A 14,385-nucleotide genomic window follows, 5' to 3' on the forward strand; every position below is an offset into this window, starting at 1 on the left:
GCCAATCTTCCTCACACACAAAAAAAATAGATTTCTCTGTTTTTATGAGTATAAATGTGCTTAAAGTTTTCTCCCTTTGATCCTTTGATGTTCTACTATTTTTTTAAAGAAGTGGAAAATCACTTGTTACTTGATACAGCAATAAGAAGTTGTGGAAACAATACGATCCCATGCAAAGATCACATGAGCTGTGGAATCATGCAGACCTTGGGTTCCATACAAAGCTGAGTGACTTCAGCAAGTCAGCATCTCAGAGCTCTAGTGTCTTTAAATATAAAGTGGAAATAACAATACCTACTTCATAAGATTGCTAAAAGATAAAATTAGTTAACTTATGTCAGCAGCTCAGTTCAAATAGAGCACTTATGTGCTAGGCACAGTCCCTTTTACTGTGGCTTCAGAGGTACCCAGTAAACAGTCCCTGCCCTTAAGCAGTTTATAGCATGGTGATATAGTATGGTGATAAAGTACCCAGTATTACTGCTTAGAAAACAGTAAGATTCCTGTCTTAGATAGGTTTACAATACTTATGTTTGCCATATAATGTGCAGAAAATGTTACATCTAATTGACTGCAGATGTCATGCCTTTTTCTTGTGAATTCTAACTACTGGTTTTTAACAGTTGTTCCACTCCAACTTTCCATCAACTGTGTAAATACACAAGAATGAATCATTCATTCCAGTTCTTCTTTAATTACTGATTAGAGGTTGCCCTCCATCACTGCAAGAAAAAGCATCGTATTGGTCTGCTAGGGCTGCCGTCACAAAGTACCGCAAGCTGGGTGGCTTAAACAACAGAAGCTGAACTTCTCAGAGTTCTGGAGGCTGGAAGGCCAAGATCAGGTGCCAGTCAGGGTTGGTTTCTGGTGAGGACTGTCTTCCTGGCAGACAGCCACCTTCTCTCTGTGTCCTCACATGGCCTTTCCTCTGCACACGGGGAGAGAGAGAAATCTCTGGGGTCTCATCCTCTTCTCAGAGGAACACCAGTCCTGGTGGATTAGGACCCCACCCTGAGGACCCCATATAATCTTAATTACCTTCTTACAGGCTCTGTCTTCAAATACAGTCACATTAGGGGTTAGGGCTTCAACATATGGATGGGGTAGGGGCACAGTTCTATCCATAATAGGCATATTCCTATTGGAGCAGTAAAGATTTTCCCATAGAGAATTGTGACGGCAGCCCTAGCAGACCAATACGATGCTTTTTCTTGCAGTGATGGAGGGCAACCTCTAATCAGTAATTAAAGAAGAACTGGAATGAATGATTCATTCTTGTGTATTTACACAGTTGATGGAGAGAACATTATTTTCATTTTAATGGTTCTGGAAAGCACAAGTCAGGAGAAGAGATTCAAGACAATAAATACATGGTCTAAAAAGTCATTACAATTAGTTGGACATGATCATTGTTTATTGTCACTCTTGAAGAAACTGGTAATATCTGCTTCGTTGGGATATTAATCAACCATTTATTTATTATAATGTTTTTTAGTCAGCTCTGTAGTGCTGAGCATGCCATTTGAATATTTATACCCTACCTTGTTCCAAAAAGACTTTTTTAATCCCCTCAGTGATTGAAAGAATCCTAAAAAGCAGACCTCTAAAACCTAGCATCCTGTTTTCTGTGAAGTGATAGTCACAGTAAAATGTGTTATTCCTCTGTCCCTCCCAAGTTTACGGTAAGTCCTAGTCCAGATTGGATGTGAAGGTTGTCAAGGAGAATGTGGTATGCTTGGTCTGGCACAGCGTGATCCTGCCGTTTAAAGAGTCACGGGCATAGGGGCAGGGACTGAGAAGGAGCACACATCGTCAGTGTCAGGTTGGTGTCTCATTTCCAGTGCGGTATCTTCAGGTAATGCTTGGCCTTAATAATTTAGACTACTTTCATGTAGATGAAGCAGTCCAATAAATTTGGGAAACAGAAGTCAAAGTTCAGTTTTATCCTTTGATTGAAAAGCTGATGATAAAGGTAAGAAGAATGTATCAAATATACTTTATTAGGAAGTTTACATTTTGCATCGTGACATGGTGGCTACAAAAATTAAATGACTAATGCTTGAAAGGAAAAAAAAGTTGTTTAGCCTCGAAAGTGGCGTAGGATATAAGCCCGAGGAATGATGATACAAGAAAAGCTACTTCTTTATCATACTCAGAATAGTATACAATGTATTTTTTTGTTTGTTTTTACCATCCATATGATACCAAGCCTTTGCTATTGCTGTTTTTTTCTTTATCTCATGCAGTGTATCTAATGATGTTAATATTGGAATATACCAAATATAAAGCATATTCTAAATATTTTCATAGTATATTCAAATATAAAGTATATTTCTAACATATCCCCCCCATCATTGAAAACCACCAACCTGAAATTTTAACTGGGAACCATTATAGTATCTGAGAACAAAACTGTGTATTCATTTTGCAGTCTAATTCCTATATTAAATCTTATTATCATTTTAAGACTTTAGAAAGAAGGAGAAAGGAGGCATTAATGCTGCTGAGTGGAGGACTTTACATGTTGCCCTTTGCAATCCTAACTTCACTGTGAAGTAGGCATTATGCCTTTCTTGACAGGTGAAGAAAGCAAGATTCAGAGAATTTAGGTAACCTGATTAAGTTCACGCAATTAGTAAGTGATGGAGCCAGGAATCAAACCCAGGTCTTAGGAGAAGAGAAGCTAGAACCATACCACTTTGTTCCTTTTCATTTGTTTGAATTTAAAACTCACCATCCTATATCCCTTGAAGTGATTATAGCAGAAAAAAGGCCACTCCTCTGCCTCGAAAAACTAGTCTGATGATTGTTCCCTCAGATGTTTTGCAATGTTTGTTACACTCAAAAGGCATCTAATAAGTCATTCTGCTAGTTTTGAAGAAATGGGGAGGAAACAAGTATCCAACAGTTTCCTCTTTAAAATCAGTCCTTGCAAAGTGTCATAAAGGAAGATTCTTTTTTACATGATTTTTTAAAAGAAGAGTTTGTAAAGCTTGTTTACTTAGAGTTCTTAACAAGAGATGAAGAATGGACTTTAAACCATCAGGAGCTTTCTATAGTAGGTTGACTTCAGGAATATAACTTGCTCAGCCGTAAGCATCTCTTTACATGGGCCAGCAGGCTGTGCCTCTCCTTGAAAGAAGGACATTCCTGTCACTTCCAAGTAACTGCTGCTTCTCTTTTCCTCCTTTTTCACACACACCCTTGCCAAGAAATATGTACCATCCCACCCCAGAAAAAAAAAGCAGATAGATAGACGGCACTTACTGCCATGTGCTTTGTATTTATAGTTAGTTGTGTATGTTTCTGTCCCTGGTTCAATTTTGAGCTCCTAGAGGCCGTGACTTTTCTATTCCTTATATCTTTCCCGGGTAATATTTTTAAGGATATAGACAATATATGTTTGTTAAATTGGAAAAAAGAGTGTTCCAAGATTCCTTACAAAGACTAGCTTTCTTGTCATCTGTGTAATATGCGCCTCATCATGGAAGAGGAGTGAAATTCTGTACAACCTATCTCAGAATAGTGGATCGCTGAGCCTGCTTCAAATCGTTACCTGTGTCATATACATACTGTATCAAATCTTTTCTGGAGTTTTCAACAAATAGCTAATTATCCTTTCATTACACCAGGAAGAATGACTTTATTCCAAGAATTTTGTATATTTATATAGAAAGCATTAACGTTCCCAAATTATCTGTTCTTGCCACATTTACAGGCACAAACGGTGGGGCTCCCAGTGACCATGCATTCGCCGAATGTGCGACTGATGCGATCTGCCCTCCTCCCACAGACGTCCAATGTGGAGGCCTTCCCATTCCCAGCCTCGGGCTGTCAGGCGGAAGCAGCCTTCATGGAAGAAGAGTGTGTCGACACTCCAAAGGTACCAATGTCTTTGAGAGACTTGCAGGTTGGCTGGAGACTTCAGTTTGGCCCACGAGTGTTGTACTTTGGCTTTGTTGAACTTTGTCATTTCCTCAAGTCACTCAAGAGTGTTGTTTTTGTGCAGAAAACCTGAGAGAAGCATCCAGAGCTAAACTCAGCTCTCATCACCATCTTATCGTTACAACTGTTATGACTTTTCAAAATCTTTTTTTTTTCCTCTTTCCTTAACCAGTTCCTTCTCTCTTCAAGTTTCTAGATCCTCATAGGTTTTGGGTTGTTTTTTTAAACAAATTGTAATTCTGAAAACAAAAATACAACTCTTACGCTGAATTGAGCTTTGTCTATGTTATTATTGCCTCTCTTCTGCCACGTGTGCTGCAGCTGCAAAATGATGGGCCATCTTTTTTGGTCAATTAAACATCTTTTTCTGTCCAGTTTGAACATGCTTAAAGGAGATGAGTTTATCCTGGTATACTGCATAAAGTTGGCTTTTGGTATATGGAAGATGACAGCTTCTCTCATTTAATGGGTGTTTACGTAACTTATAATATATGTTTTATATACTTAGCATCAAGTCCTGTACAGGGGATCTTCTTAATGGGCAGGTCTTGGAGTCTGTTCAAAATAGACTACTTTACTAGCTCTGTAGGCTTGGGCAAGGTGACTAACTTCTTTGAATTTCTGTTTTCTCTTGTGTAAAATGAGAATACCAACTTTATGAGAGTGTTGTGAGGATTAATTGAGATAATGTGTGTGAGGTTCTAGGCAGATTGTAGATACTCAAAGAAGTATTGGTTTCCTATCTTTTTAGCCTCTTTGGGTATTAAAAAGATCAGTCAGACATGAGTTCTGCCTCAAAGTTGATAGTCCAGCAGAAGAGACAGGATGCATAACTAAAGACAGTGTGCCAGGTGTTGAATAAATTAATAAAATATACTTGGCCCCTTAAAGAGCTATAAATCAAAGTGCTGCAAGACTAGGAGGAAGCAGGGGGAGTTGCTTTAGCTGGTTTGATCAGGAAAGTCTTTGGGTTAACTGTCAGAGCTGGGAATTGAGAAGGGGGCAGAATCACTCCCTGGTTTGGGAGTGGTATTTCAGTGGAGGAAAGAGCCTGAGCAACAGCAAACATCAGGGAAGCCTCAGTCCATCTAAGTCAGAGCAGCAGCTAAGTGCGCCTGAGGAGCAGGGCATGTGACCGGGTGTCGTACGGCATAAAGACAAATACCTTAGCTTCAAACGGCAAGCCAAGGGATGTAGACTTTTTCTCTAGGCTAAGGTTCTCAACGTGGGAATGTGTTTCATGGTCAAAGAGAGTTTTTTTCCAATGGACTTCCCCAAGGTAGTAGGAAACAATTGAAGATTTTTGATCGAGGAAGCACTATGAGCCATGTTGTGCTTCAGAAATGAGCCTGGAAGGCTACATAGGCTGCATTGGATAGGGGAGAGACTGGTGACAAGGACAACAGAAAGTTAGAGCATATGTCCAGCAGGGAGATGATGAGGACCTTGAACTAGCATAGTGCTCATGAAACTGGAGAGGAGGGGATGATATAAATGAGGTTGTATGGATAAAATCGATAAATATTAGGGTCCAGAGAGAAGTCCAAACTGATAGTATTTCGAGCCTAGATGATGGGGAGGGTGAGTGCCATTTTCAGAAACAGGGAGCTCTGGAGGTAGAGCTGATTCAGAAGTTAAATAATGAGTTGAGCTAGAACGTAGTCAAGGCGGCTTGATCCTGGGCTGCCACAGGCAGGTGTTAAGCCGAGTTGCTAACCACAAGGAGTTAGTGTCCATGCCCCTGAGGACAAGGCTACTTCCTGTGGACAGTCTGTTTTCTCTGCCTGTAGTTGCCTAGCATGTTCAGTAACCTCATAAACTGCTACTAAATTCTCACCCAGAAATTTAGGCATAAATTGGGGCAACATAATTCATTTAAGATCTAATTCCCTTGAAAAAATTAAAATGCAGTCTGCTAAAAGCTTGTCTGTGAGGGCATCAGGCCCGAAACACAGATTGGGCATTGGCTGCCGTATTATATAGGGCAAGCTATTTTTAAAGCTTGTGATTGTTACCGTAACTAGGAAACAGACAGGAAATGAATGATTTTGTGAAAGATATAGACAGAGATAGATGGTGTATTTGCATTTGTAGGAAAAGCAGTGCCACGGTGGAACTGGCCACCCACACTGGCAGTGCCACCCTGGTGCGTAGTCAGGCCATAGACATCCACTTGTCTTATTCGTGGCCCATTTCATTTATGTCAGCAAAAATGCCTGTCCCTCTGCCTTCTCTATACCTCTTTCTTTGGGGCCCATAAATAACTGGACAAACACAAAACTATCAAAGATACAATTCCTTTGTTATTCATATTGCTTCATATGCATTCACTATAACACCCATTTGTTGTCTTCTAAAAGATGCTTCCTAACTGCATGTATTGCTCATTTATTTCTGCTCTCAGTTGGTGGCAGGTATTGTGTGTCAAAGATTTCACCTCTCCTTCCCTCCCAGAAGTCTTCAACTTAAAACTATCAGTAAAGTCCCTTAGGGAATCTGCATTGAAGTGTTGGTTTCTGGTTCTCCTTGAACCCGACTTCAAAAAATAGCACCTTTCTGAGACAGTCACCCAACTCTGACCAGTAGCTGAGACCCCCAGGTAACAGAGACCATTGGGCAGATGTGCTAACTCTGTGGGATCAGTCTTTCTCTTTTGAGGCTTTCTTTGGGAATGATGAATTTTACATACACACCCACACACACACATTTCAGTCACTTTTAACATTTTATTAGAGATTATAATAAAAGGATTCCCAAGTTACTATCTTCATAGCTGGATAGCAGAAGGGAACTGTGAGTCTAAACTGTGAAAATGTAAGTGTAATAGAGGTGTTCCATGTCTGTTTACATTTTTAGTACTTTTTTTTAAAGGTAGCATACATAAGAGAAGGTCTGAAAAGGGCGTATATCAAAACCTCTTAATGGTCTTAACCTCTAAGGCTACTTTGTAAAGGGGAGAAATGGCACTTTTTCTTCCGAATTTGAATGTTTTTATTTAAAATTGAAAACAAAATAAAACCAATCAGAATCACACATGGAAAACTCAGGAAGGGAACAAGAAAAAATTAATTTATCCATAATCCCACTACCCAAAGACAAGCATATTTTGGCATGTTTCCTTAGAGTTGGTTATATATGGATGGATGGATAATGGATGGGCGGATGGATGGGTAGGTGGGTGGGTGGGTGGGTGAGTGTAGGGTGGTTCGGGAAGTAGATAGACTAGTTACAACAAAATGGCATTGTATTATATGTAGTTTTGTGTCTTGCTTTTACATAATATAACATTATGAGCATTTTCCCCATATCATGAAATCTTCTTTGAAAGCCTGAGGTGTATTTAACAACTGCCTAATATATTGTATTAGATGTACCCTTACTTAACTGCTCTCCTATTTTTGGACATCACGTACTTTAATTTTTTTACATGCTTATATATGCTTCAGGTGAATTTCCTTGTGTCTAAATATTTGACTGTACTGAGGTTATCCAGTTCTTTCCTTCCTCACCTGGTTGTTTATTTTAATTTGCCTCATGATGGTGAAGATGCTTTAAAAGAAAATGTTGTAGTTATATCCTCATGCTTTTTAAATTTTTATTGTTATAAAGGATTCTCTTTGGTCAAGAAATAATAATAATAGATACAGTATTTTAGTTAATCCTCTCAGACAACTTTACTCCTATTTTACAAGTGAAAAAAAATTGAGCTTTATGGAAGTTAAGCACCTTGCTAATAAGTCATGGAACTGAGATTTGAGCCTACAGCTCCGCCTCCATATATGCCAAACTTTGTCAGACACTTAGGACACAAATTAAAGAAGGCATATTCCCAGCCTCCAGGCTCACTGACTAGTACTGTGTGCTACTCTATTGTACTAGTCTGCTTGGGCCGCCATCACAAAATACCGTAGGCTGGGTGGCTTCAACAACAGAAATTATTTTCTCACAGTTCTGGAGGCTAACGTCCAAGATCAAGGTTCTGGTCAACTTGCTTTCCGGTGAGGACTCTTCCTGGCTTCTGGAGGGCTGCCTTCTCACTGTGTCCTCCCATTGTCTTGCCTCTGTGCTCAGGTGGAGAAAGAGAGAGCTTTCTGCTGTGTCTTCTTATAAGGACACTAATCCTACTGGATCAGGGCTCCACCCTTATGACCCCTTTAACTACACTTCCTTAGAGGCCCCACCTCCAAATTCTGCCACAGTTGGCTTCAATATATGGCTTCCGGGGGAACACAAACATTCAGTCCAGAAGAGTCTGCCAATCTCCTGTGCTAGAATCTTGTATCTGTGGTAGAGTCAAGGGTGTTATCAGTTAGTGACGGAGTTTCTGAGAGTTTGACTCCTGTGTGTATACTACCTAGTGCATATGAAGTCTCTTATTAGAAGTGAAGTGATTGATTGAGCTTTAAGGAAAGACAAAAACAACGTATTGGTGTACATTTTACCCACATTGTATTTTGAAGTCCTGCAATTTACAGTTAGCTTAGATTATTTCCTAGAGCAAAAGCTCTTACGTCTAGCAGTTTAGGTCACCTAAGTAAATCAGCCCAATATTTCAGTCACACAATCCCAGAGCTGAATTTGTTATATCAAGTCCCTGGGTAAATTGGTAGGCAAGGGTGGCACGATTATCACCTGTTTCCGCAAGTGAACTTATAGCTGAAGATGTTCACATCTATTAACTATGAGCAGGCTCCCACATGCTTTCTGATTTAATCATCAGACATCATCTGAAAAAACAGATCATTGTTTTCCACCTGTCCCAGGATAAAATTGAATTCAAACATTTTTAAATGAAAGACATAATTTCTCCTGTAGTCTAGATGAGCAGGTAAGTTTGTAAGCAGACAATTTAAGAAAAAATTATAAATTTTAAGGGGACTGCAAGGTTTTTTGAGTACTCAGAAAAAGATGACTTGTCTCTATTAAGGAAAAAAAGAACCTGGTTGTAAGGCTATACTGCAAGAAATATCTGGGAAAATTTTGACGTAGGCTGTAAGTGTAAAGATGCTCAGTAGATACTTACTTAACAGTCTTTTCTCTGCGACTTTACCCATTTCTAAATCATCCCTAGCTAGTCCTAGAAAATTGTATTAGTAGACAGTTAAGGAACCTAGAGGTATGAATATAAGTTCCCAAGCAGCCATTCTTTCCTACGGCAAACTATGAAGTGTATCAAAAAGGGAACACTTATGTGAGGAAGGGCCAGGGGCAGCATAAGTTGCTGGCCAGATTTCAGAGTTTTTGTTTTCTGGTGCCATGGGGAAGATTGGTCTTAGTCTGGGAGGAAAGCATTTGCCACTCTTCCTTTTAAATGACCGCTCGTCACTTTAAAGCCCTACAATGCGTCAGCTACCTTATCCAAGTAATGGCTACAGCCCCAGAGCAGTTTTTATGGAATAACTGTCCCCTCCCCCAACCAAACAAAGATCTGAGTCACCCAAGTCTGTCTCTCCAAATAAAGGGCTTTGCGGTGCCTTCAGATTGGTTGCCATAAGAGGAAAGCTTCCTGTGTCTGGCACAGGGATGTCCCACGTCACCTCTCACATACATGAGCTTCTCCTGCTTCCAAAGGAAACAATAGCTCTACCCAGTGTATTCCAGGTGAAAGTACTGCTGAGAACTCAGCGTCTTATGACTGGCTGTTCCTGAGCAGCTATTCATAGGAGAAAACGCATTGATTTCCACGGGGGAATAGTTAAGGTAATGAGGTAAATAATTGCCTCCCCATTGGGGCTTTTACCAGCCAGAAGAACTGGCAACCACAGCTCCCCTTTGTCTGCTGTTTCTGCCTGCCATTAGGTGGTTTGCTTGGCAACTGCGTAGGAAGGCAGAGTTCTCGCTCAGGAGCTGTGCTGAGCTCAGCCCTGTGGGAGAGAACCGTAGATACTGTGTGTGTTGCTGGAGGAGAGGCTTCGGTGTGCTGGTGCTCGTTAACCTCCGCTGGAATTTGGGGCCTGTGAGTCATTTGTTACTCTATAATGGAAGGCTTTGGCTGTTTGCCACTTGAGGGTGTTTTTTTTTTTTTCAATCCTTTTTGTGGTATCAGCCTGTCTTTAAAGAATCCTTTTTTTCCATTCCTCGGGCACATAGAACCAATTAAAGACTAAATCAAATGGGCAGGTACTTAAATTATGAACATAAAAGTATGTCTAGAACCTTCCAGTATGTTTTGTGGTTGAAAATGAGAAGAATGCTGGTGACTACTCTTTTCTTAGTTATGAGCCATACAGGTATTTTTTTTTTTTAAATCTCATCTTCCCCCTCTTTGTCTCCCTTATTTTAAAAAAATAACTGGTAGGCCTCAAGCTAATATACCCCTATTCATCTGGAAACCACTAAAAAAAATTGTTTATTGTAATGACGGTGACTCAGAGAAACCTGGGAGACAGTGCCAATTTGGGTCATAATGGGCTTCTGTCTCTAAGCTGCAGTTGACTTGCCTCAACTTCTAATCTGCGTGTCGTCATTGGTAACAAATATGTACATTTTTAATATTTTACTTAACTTCTAGCTTGCTACAAGTCGACACTTTTTCCTTTGTGGATTTTCTAGTGTTTCAGCAGAGCAGCAATTTATAGTTTCCTCTCACACTGATGTTTAGGTGAATGGCTGTCTGCTGGACCCTGTGCCGCCTGTGCTGGTGAGGAAGGGGTGCCAGTCATTGCCCAGCAACATGATGGAGACCTCCATTGATGAAGGGCTGGAGACAGAAGGAGAGGCTGAGGAGGACCCCAGCCAGGCCTTTGACGCGTTCCAGTCCACGCGCTGTGGGCAGAGACGGCACACCCTGTCGGAAGTGACCAACCAGCTGGTGGTAATGCCGGGGTCAGGTATGAGCGCCCGTCAGCACTGGGTTAAGGCTTCACAGCAGCAACTCATATTCCAGTCTCCAAAAAACAGTAACGATGCCAGCCAGTTTCTAAAATACAGTGAACGTTTTATCCTGTACAGACCACATTCAGCAGGCTGTAGGCTTAGGCCTGCTCGGCAGCTAAGAGAGATGAAATATCTCTGAGTTGGCTCCCCTAACTCCTAGGATTCATGCGAGTGCCGTGTGAGGTGTCGAGGACTCGGGCTCTTTGGGAGTGGCAGAGGTTGTATGGGTCCAGGTTCTGGAGTGTTTTCCCCATTAAATTCAAAGCTGATTAAATTGCCCTGTAAAAAGGTTCTGAAAAGATGTTCGGTTGGAGATTAAGCACACTGCAGCTGTGGAAACTCAAGCTGGTTATGCTTTGAATCCCATGTTCAAAGGAGATGCTGCTTGCTGTTGGTCATAACTGTTGTTTTGTTTTGTTTTGTTTTTCTCTTAAAGGGAAAATTTTCTCCATGAGTGACAACCCCTCCCTTGACAGTGTGGACTCTGAGTATGATATGGGGTCTGTTCAGAGGGACCTGAACTTCCTTGAGGACAGCCCTCCGCTTAAGGACATCATGTTAGCCAATCAGCCATCACCCCGCATGACGTCTCCCTTCATAAGCCTGAGACCCGCCAACCCGGCCATGCAGGCTCTGAGCTCCCAGAAACGAGAGGCCCACAACAGGTCGCCAGTGAGCTTCAGAGAGGGCCGCAGGGCGTCAGACACCTCCCTCACCCAAGGTGACTGACTGCCCTCTCCTGGCTTTTAAAACTCTTATATTATAGGACTTGAGGGGGTTTGTTGCCGTGTTGGTTTTACACCTGTGGTCACTGGAAGGTCTTGTGTTTTATTTAAACTGTTTGGTCCTTATTCTTTCTTTCAGGAATTGTAGCATTTAGACAACATCTTCAAAATCTGGCTAGAACCAAAGGAATCCTAGAGTTGAATAAAGTGCAGTTGCTGTATGAACAAATAGGATCGGAGGCAGACCCTAACTTGGCCTCAGCTGCTCCTCAGCTCCAAGACGTGGCCAGCAGCTCCCCTCAGGTGGGTGCCCTGGACCCTTCCCACAGTGCTGACGATGAGGCGTGAGTCTGTCCTGAAGATATGTTGTTTCGTCTAGAGGATTTACTCCAGTCCTAGAGCACGCAGGCTCACTGGGGAAGCCCACAGCCTGAAAGCTTTCTTTGTTGCTGCCACCTGCCACTGATGGGTGAGACACACCCACATTGGCCCTGGGGGATCAGTACTGCACGGAGGCCTAGACGCTCTCAAGCTCTGTTTGGTTCATAGGGCAGATTTGATATGAATTAGCTCTTACAGTCTCCCTTGAACTGCCCCCCCAACACACATAAAAATTAAGAAGAGTAAACTTCACAGAAATGAGAAGCTTGTTGCCACTACCTTTGATGTGATATCACTTCATTAACTATTACAAGTGGATTATTTATGCTAAAAACACAGAAAAATATTGTTGATCCAGTAAATTTCATTTTGAGCCTATGTTCAGTGCATCAAGGATATTATAGCATTCAATGCCCACATGAAAGTAGTGGCCTCCTGATGACATCAAGAGCCTTTGCTACAGTACTGACTGGGTAATCGTTTACTACAGATGATACCTGTGTAAATTTTCTGCAGCGTGATTAACCCTCAGCCTACTAGCTGTGTCAAGAGCTTGGAGTGTCGTGGCCCACAGAGCTGGAGTTCCTCTGGACGTTTCCCAAGGTGCTTAAACTGAGAACTGAAACTTTCTCCCACACGGAGAACTGAAAATATTTTCACCCCTTGCTCCTCAGGAGGAAGTTTCTCAACAGCAGAAAAGCGTGTCTGCTCTCGCCACCAGCGTGCGTCCTCAGCTCTCCCAGCGGCAAGGCCTGGAAGCCCAGTACCTGCAGCACAGACTCCAGGTGGGAGCCTCCCCTTGTCACCCCAGCTCACTCCACTCATCCAGAACCTGCCTTTCTGCACAGCAGAAGCCCATTTTGCTTGGTATTTTTTTAGGGTAGCTGCTTGATTCCTTATAGGCAGGTAGGTTCAACTCTGCACTTGTAGTTTCTAGAAACATGTTGAGACTTAGCCTTATGCTCTGTGTTGGCGGCAAAAAAGGATTTGTCCTCAGGCCCCAGGAAAGGACAATGCCACTGAGTGGTAGGAAGGGAAACCTGGCTTCTTTGCTTCTAATGTTATGCCTCTTAATGAATAATAAATAAAATGGAAATCTCAAGTCAGCAAAATTTTAATATCAACTTTCTTCTACATTGGTGCCTGAAAAATCTTTAAAAATGATACAACATAGATCCCATGAAGAATGAATCAGAGGCCGGCCCGGTGGCACAGCAGTTAGTGCACACGTTCCGCTTCGGTGGCCTGGGGTTCGCCGGTTCGGATCCTGGGTGCGGACATGGCATCACTTGGCAAGCCACGCTGTGGTAGATGTCCCACATATAAAGTAGAGGAAGATGGGCACGGATGTTAGCTCAGGGCCAGCCTTCCTCAGAAATAAGAGGAGGATTGGCAGCAGTTAGCTCAGGGCTAAGCTTCCTCAAAAAAAAGAATGAATCATTCGTTCATTCAGCAGGTACTGTGGCCTTTGCTATCAAGACTTAACTCCACTTTTCTCATTGTTTTTAATCTCTGTGAACCTCACAGTCTTACAGGACTTTTAGAAATGGAAAACTGAAGCAGATTAGAGCTGAGACACTCCAGGCCTGCTGACCCAATGCTGCAGGGCCACGGGCTCTGCCAGGGTCTCAGTGCGCAGGTGGCAGTCCATTCACTCTGCGTGGGTTCTGGAGGACACACTTGGCTTCATGCTTTAGGCAGAACTACAATCTAATGACTGCATTCTGGATGACAACATATTGTCATGCTTGTATTATTTTTCTGCTCTTCCAGAAGCCCAGCCTTCTGTCAAAAGCCCAGAACACCTGTCAGCTTTATTGTAAAGAACCACCGAGGAGCCTTGAACAGCAGCTGCAGGAACACAGGTGAGAAGGGGTCTTTGGCCAAAGAAGTCACTTTCTTTATGGAAGACTTAAGAATGCTGGATGTGTTGTCCTTTTCCCCAGGTGTTTGCCTCTACTAGGAAAATAGGTGTCAAGACCTGATCGTCAATGCAGATATTCCAGCGTCCATGGAACATGGGCCTTTTAGGACATAGCAGCCCCAAATGTGCTTTGTTTTCCTTTTCGTCTGGCATTTCCCCTTTGGGTTGTGAATATATTATGCTTTCAGAATCCACGAGCTCATGCGATTTAAGTGGGTTATACTGCAGGGAAGGCCTCCGTCCTCTCTTGCAGTATTCCTGCCCTAGGCCTCACTAGTACAAGCCGCTTGGCCAAGGTAGAATTACCTAATCCATCAATCTCCAGACACCCACAGAAGCCAAGGTGTCACCACACCTTTGAATCACTCCAAATGGGAAATTAGCCTCCTGCTTCATAGGGAGAAAAACTCAGAGTATTAGAGAAAATGAATTAGTGTTCACTTTAGCACCGACTGGTCAGAATGGGGGGTTTAGGAAACCAGACACGATTGGTTCCTACCCCTACTTTGTTTTCTTCTGCCACGGGAAAGAGAG

At 42.2% G+C, this 14,385-nt stretch overlaps 1 protein-coding gene across 3 annotated transcripts in view; it reads left to right on the forward strand.

The window, feature by feature from the left end:
- Positions 1-14,385, forward strand: part of SIK2 (salt inducible kinase 2) — a 121,191-nt gene that overhangs the window by 99,985 nt on the left and 6,821 nt on the right. For all 3 annotated transcript variants that reach the window (XR_011540844.1, XM_070623090.1, XM_070623091.1), the window contains exons 9-14: positions 3,719-3,883; positions 10,547-10,775; positions 11,258-11,542; positions 11,686-11,849; positions 12,602-12,712; positions 13,701-13,792. Coding sequence is in view for 2 of the 3 variants with exons in the window: in XM_070623090.1 (XP_070479191.1) it covers positions 3,719-3,883; positions 10,547-10,775; positions 11,258-11,542; positions 11,686-11,849; positions 12,602-12,712; positions 13,701-13,792 (1,046 nt within the window). In the remaining variant the exon portion in view is untranslated. The remainder of the gene's footprint in view (positions 1-3,718; positions 3,884-10,546; positions 10,776-11,257; positions 11,543-11,685; positions 11,850-12,601; positions 12,713-13,700; positions 13,793-14,385) is intronic.

This window comes from Equus przewalskii, chromosome 6 (assembly GCF_037783145.1).
Source record: "Equus przewalskii isolate Varuska chromosome 6, EquPr2, whole genome shotgun sequence".
Taxonomy (NCBI): Eukaryota; Metazoa; Chordata; class Mammalia; order Perissodactyla; family Equidae; genus Equus; species Equus przewalskii.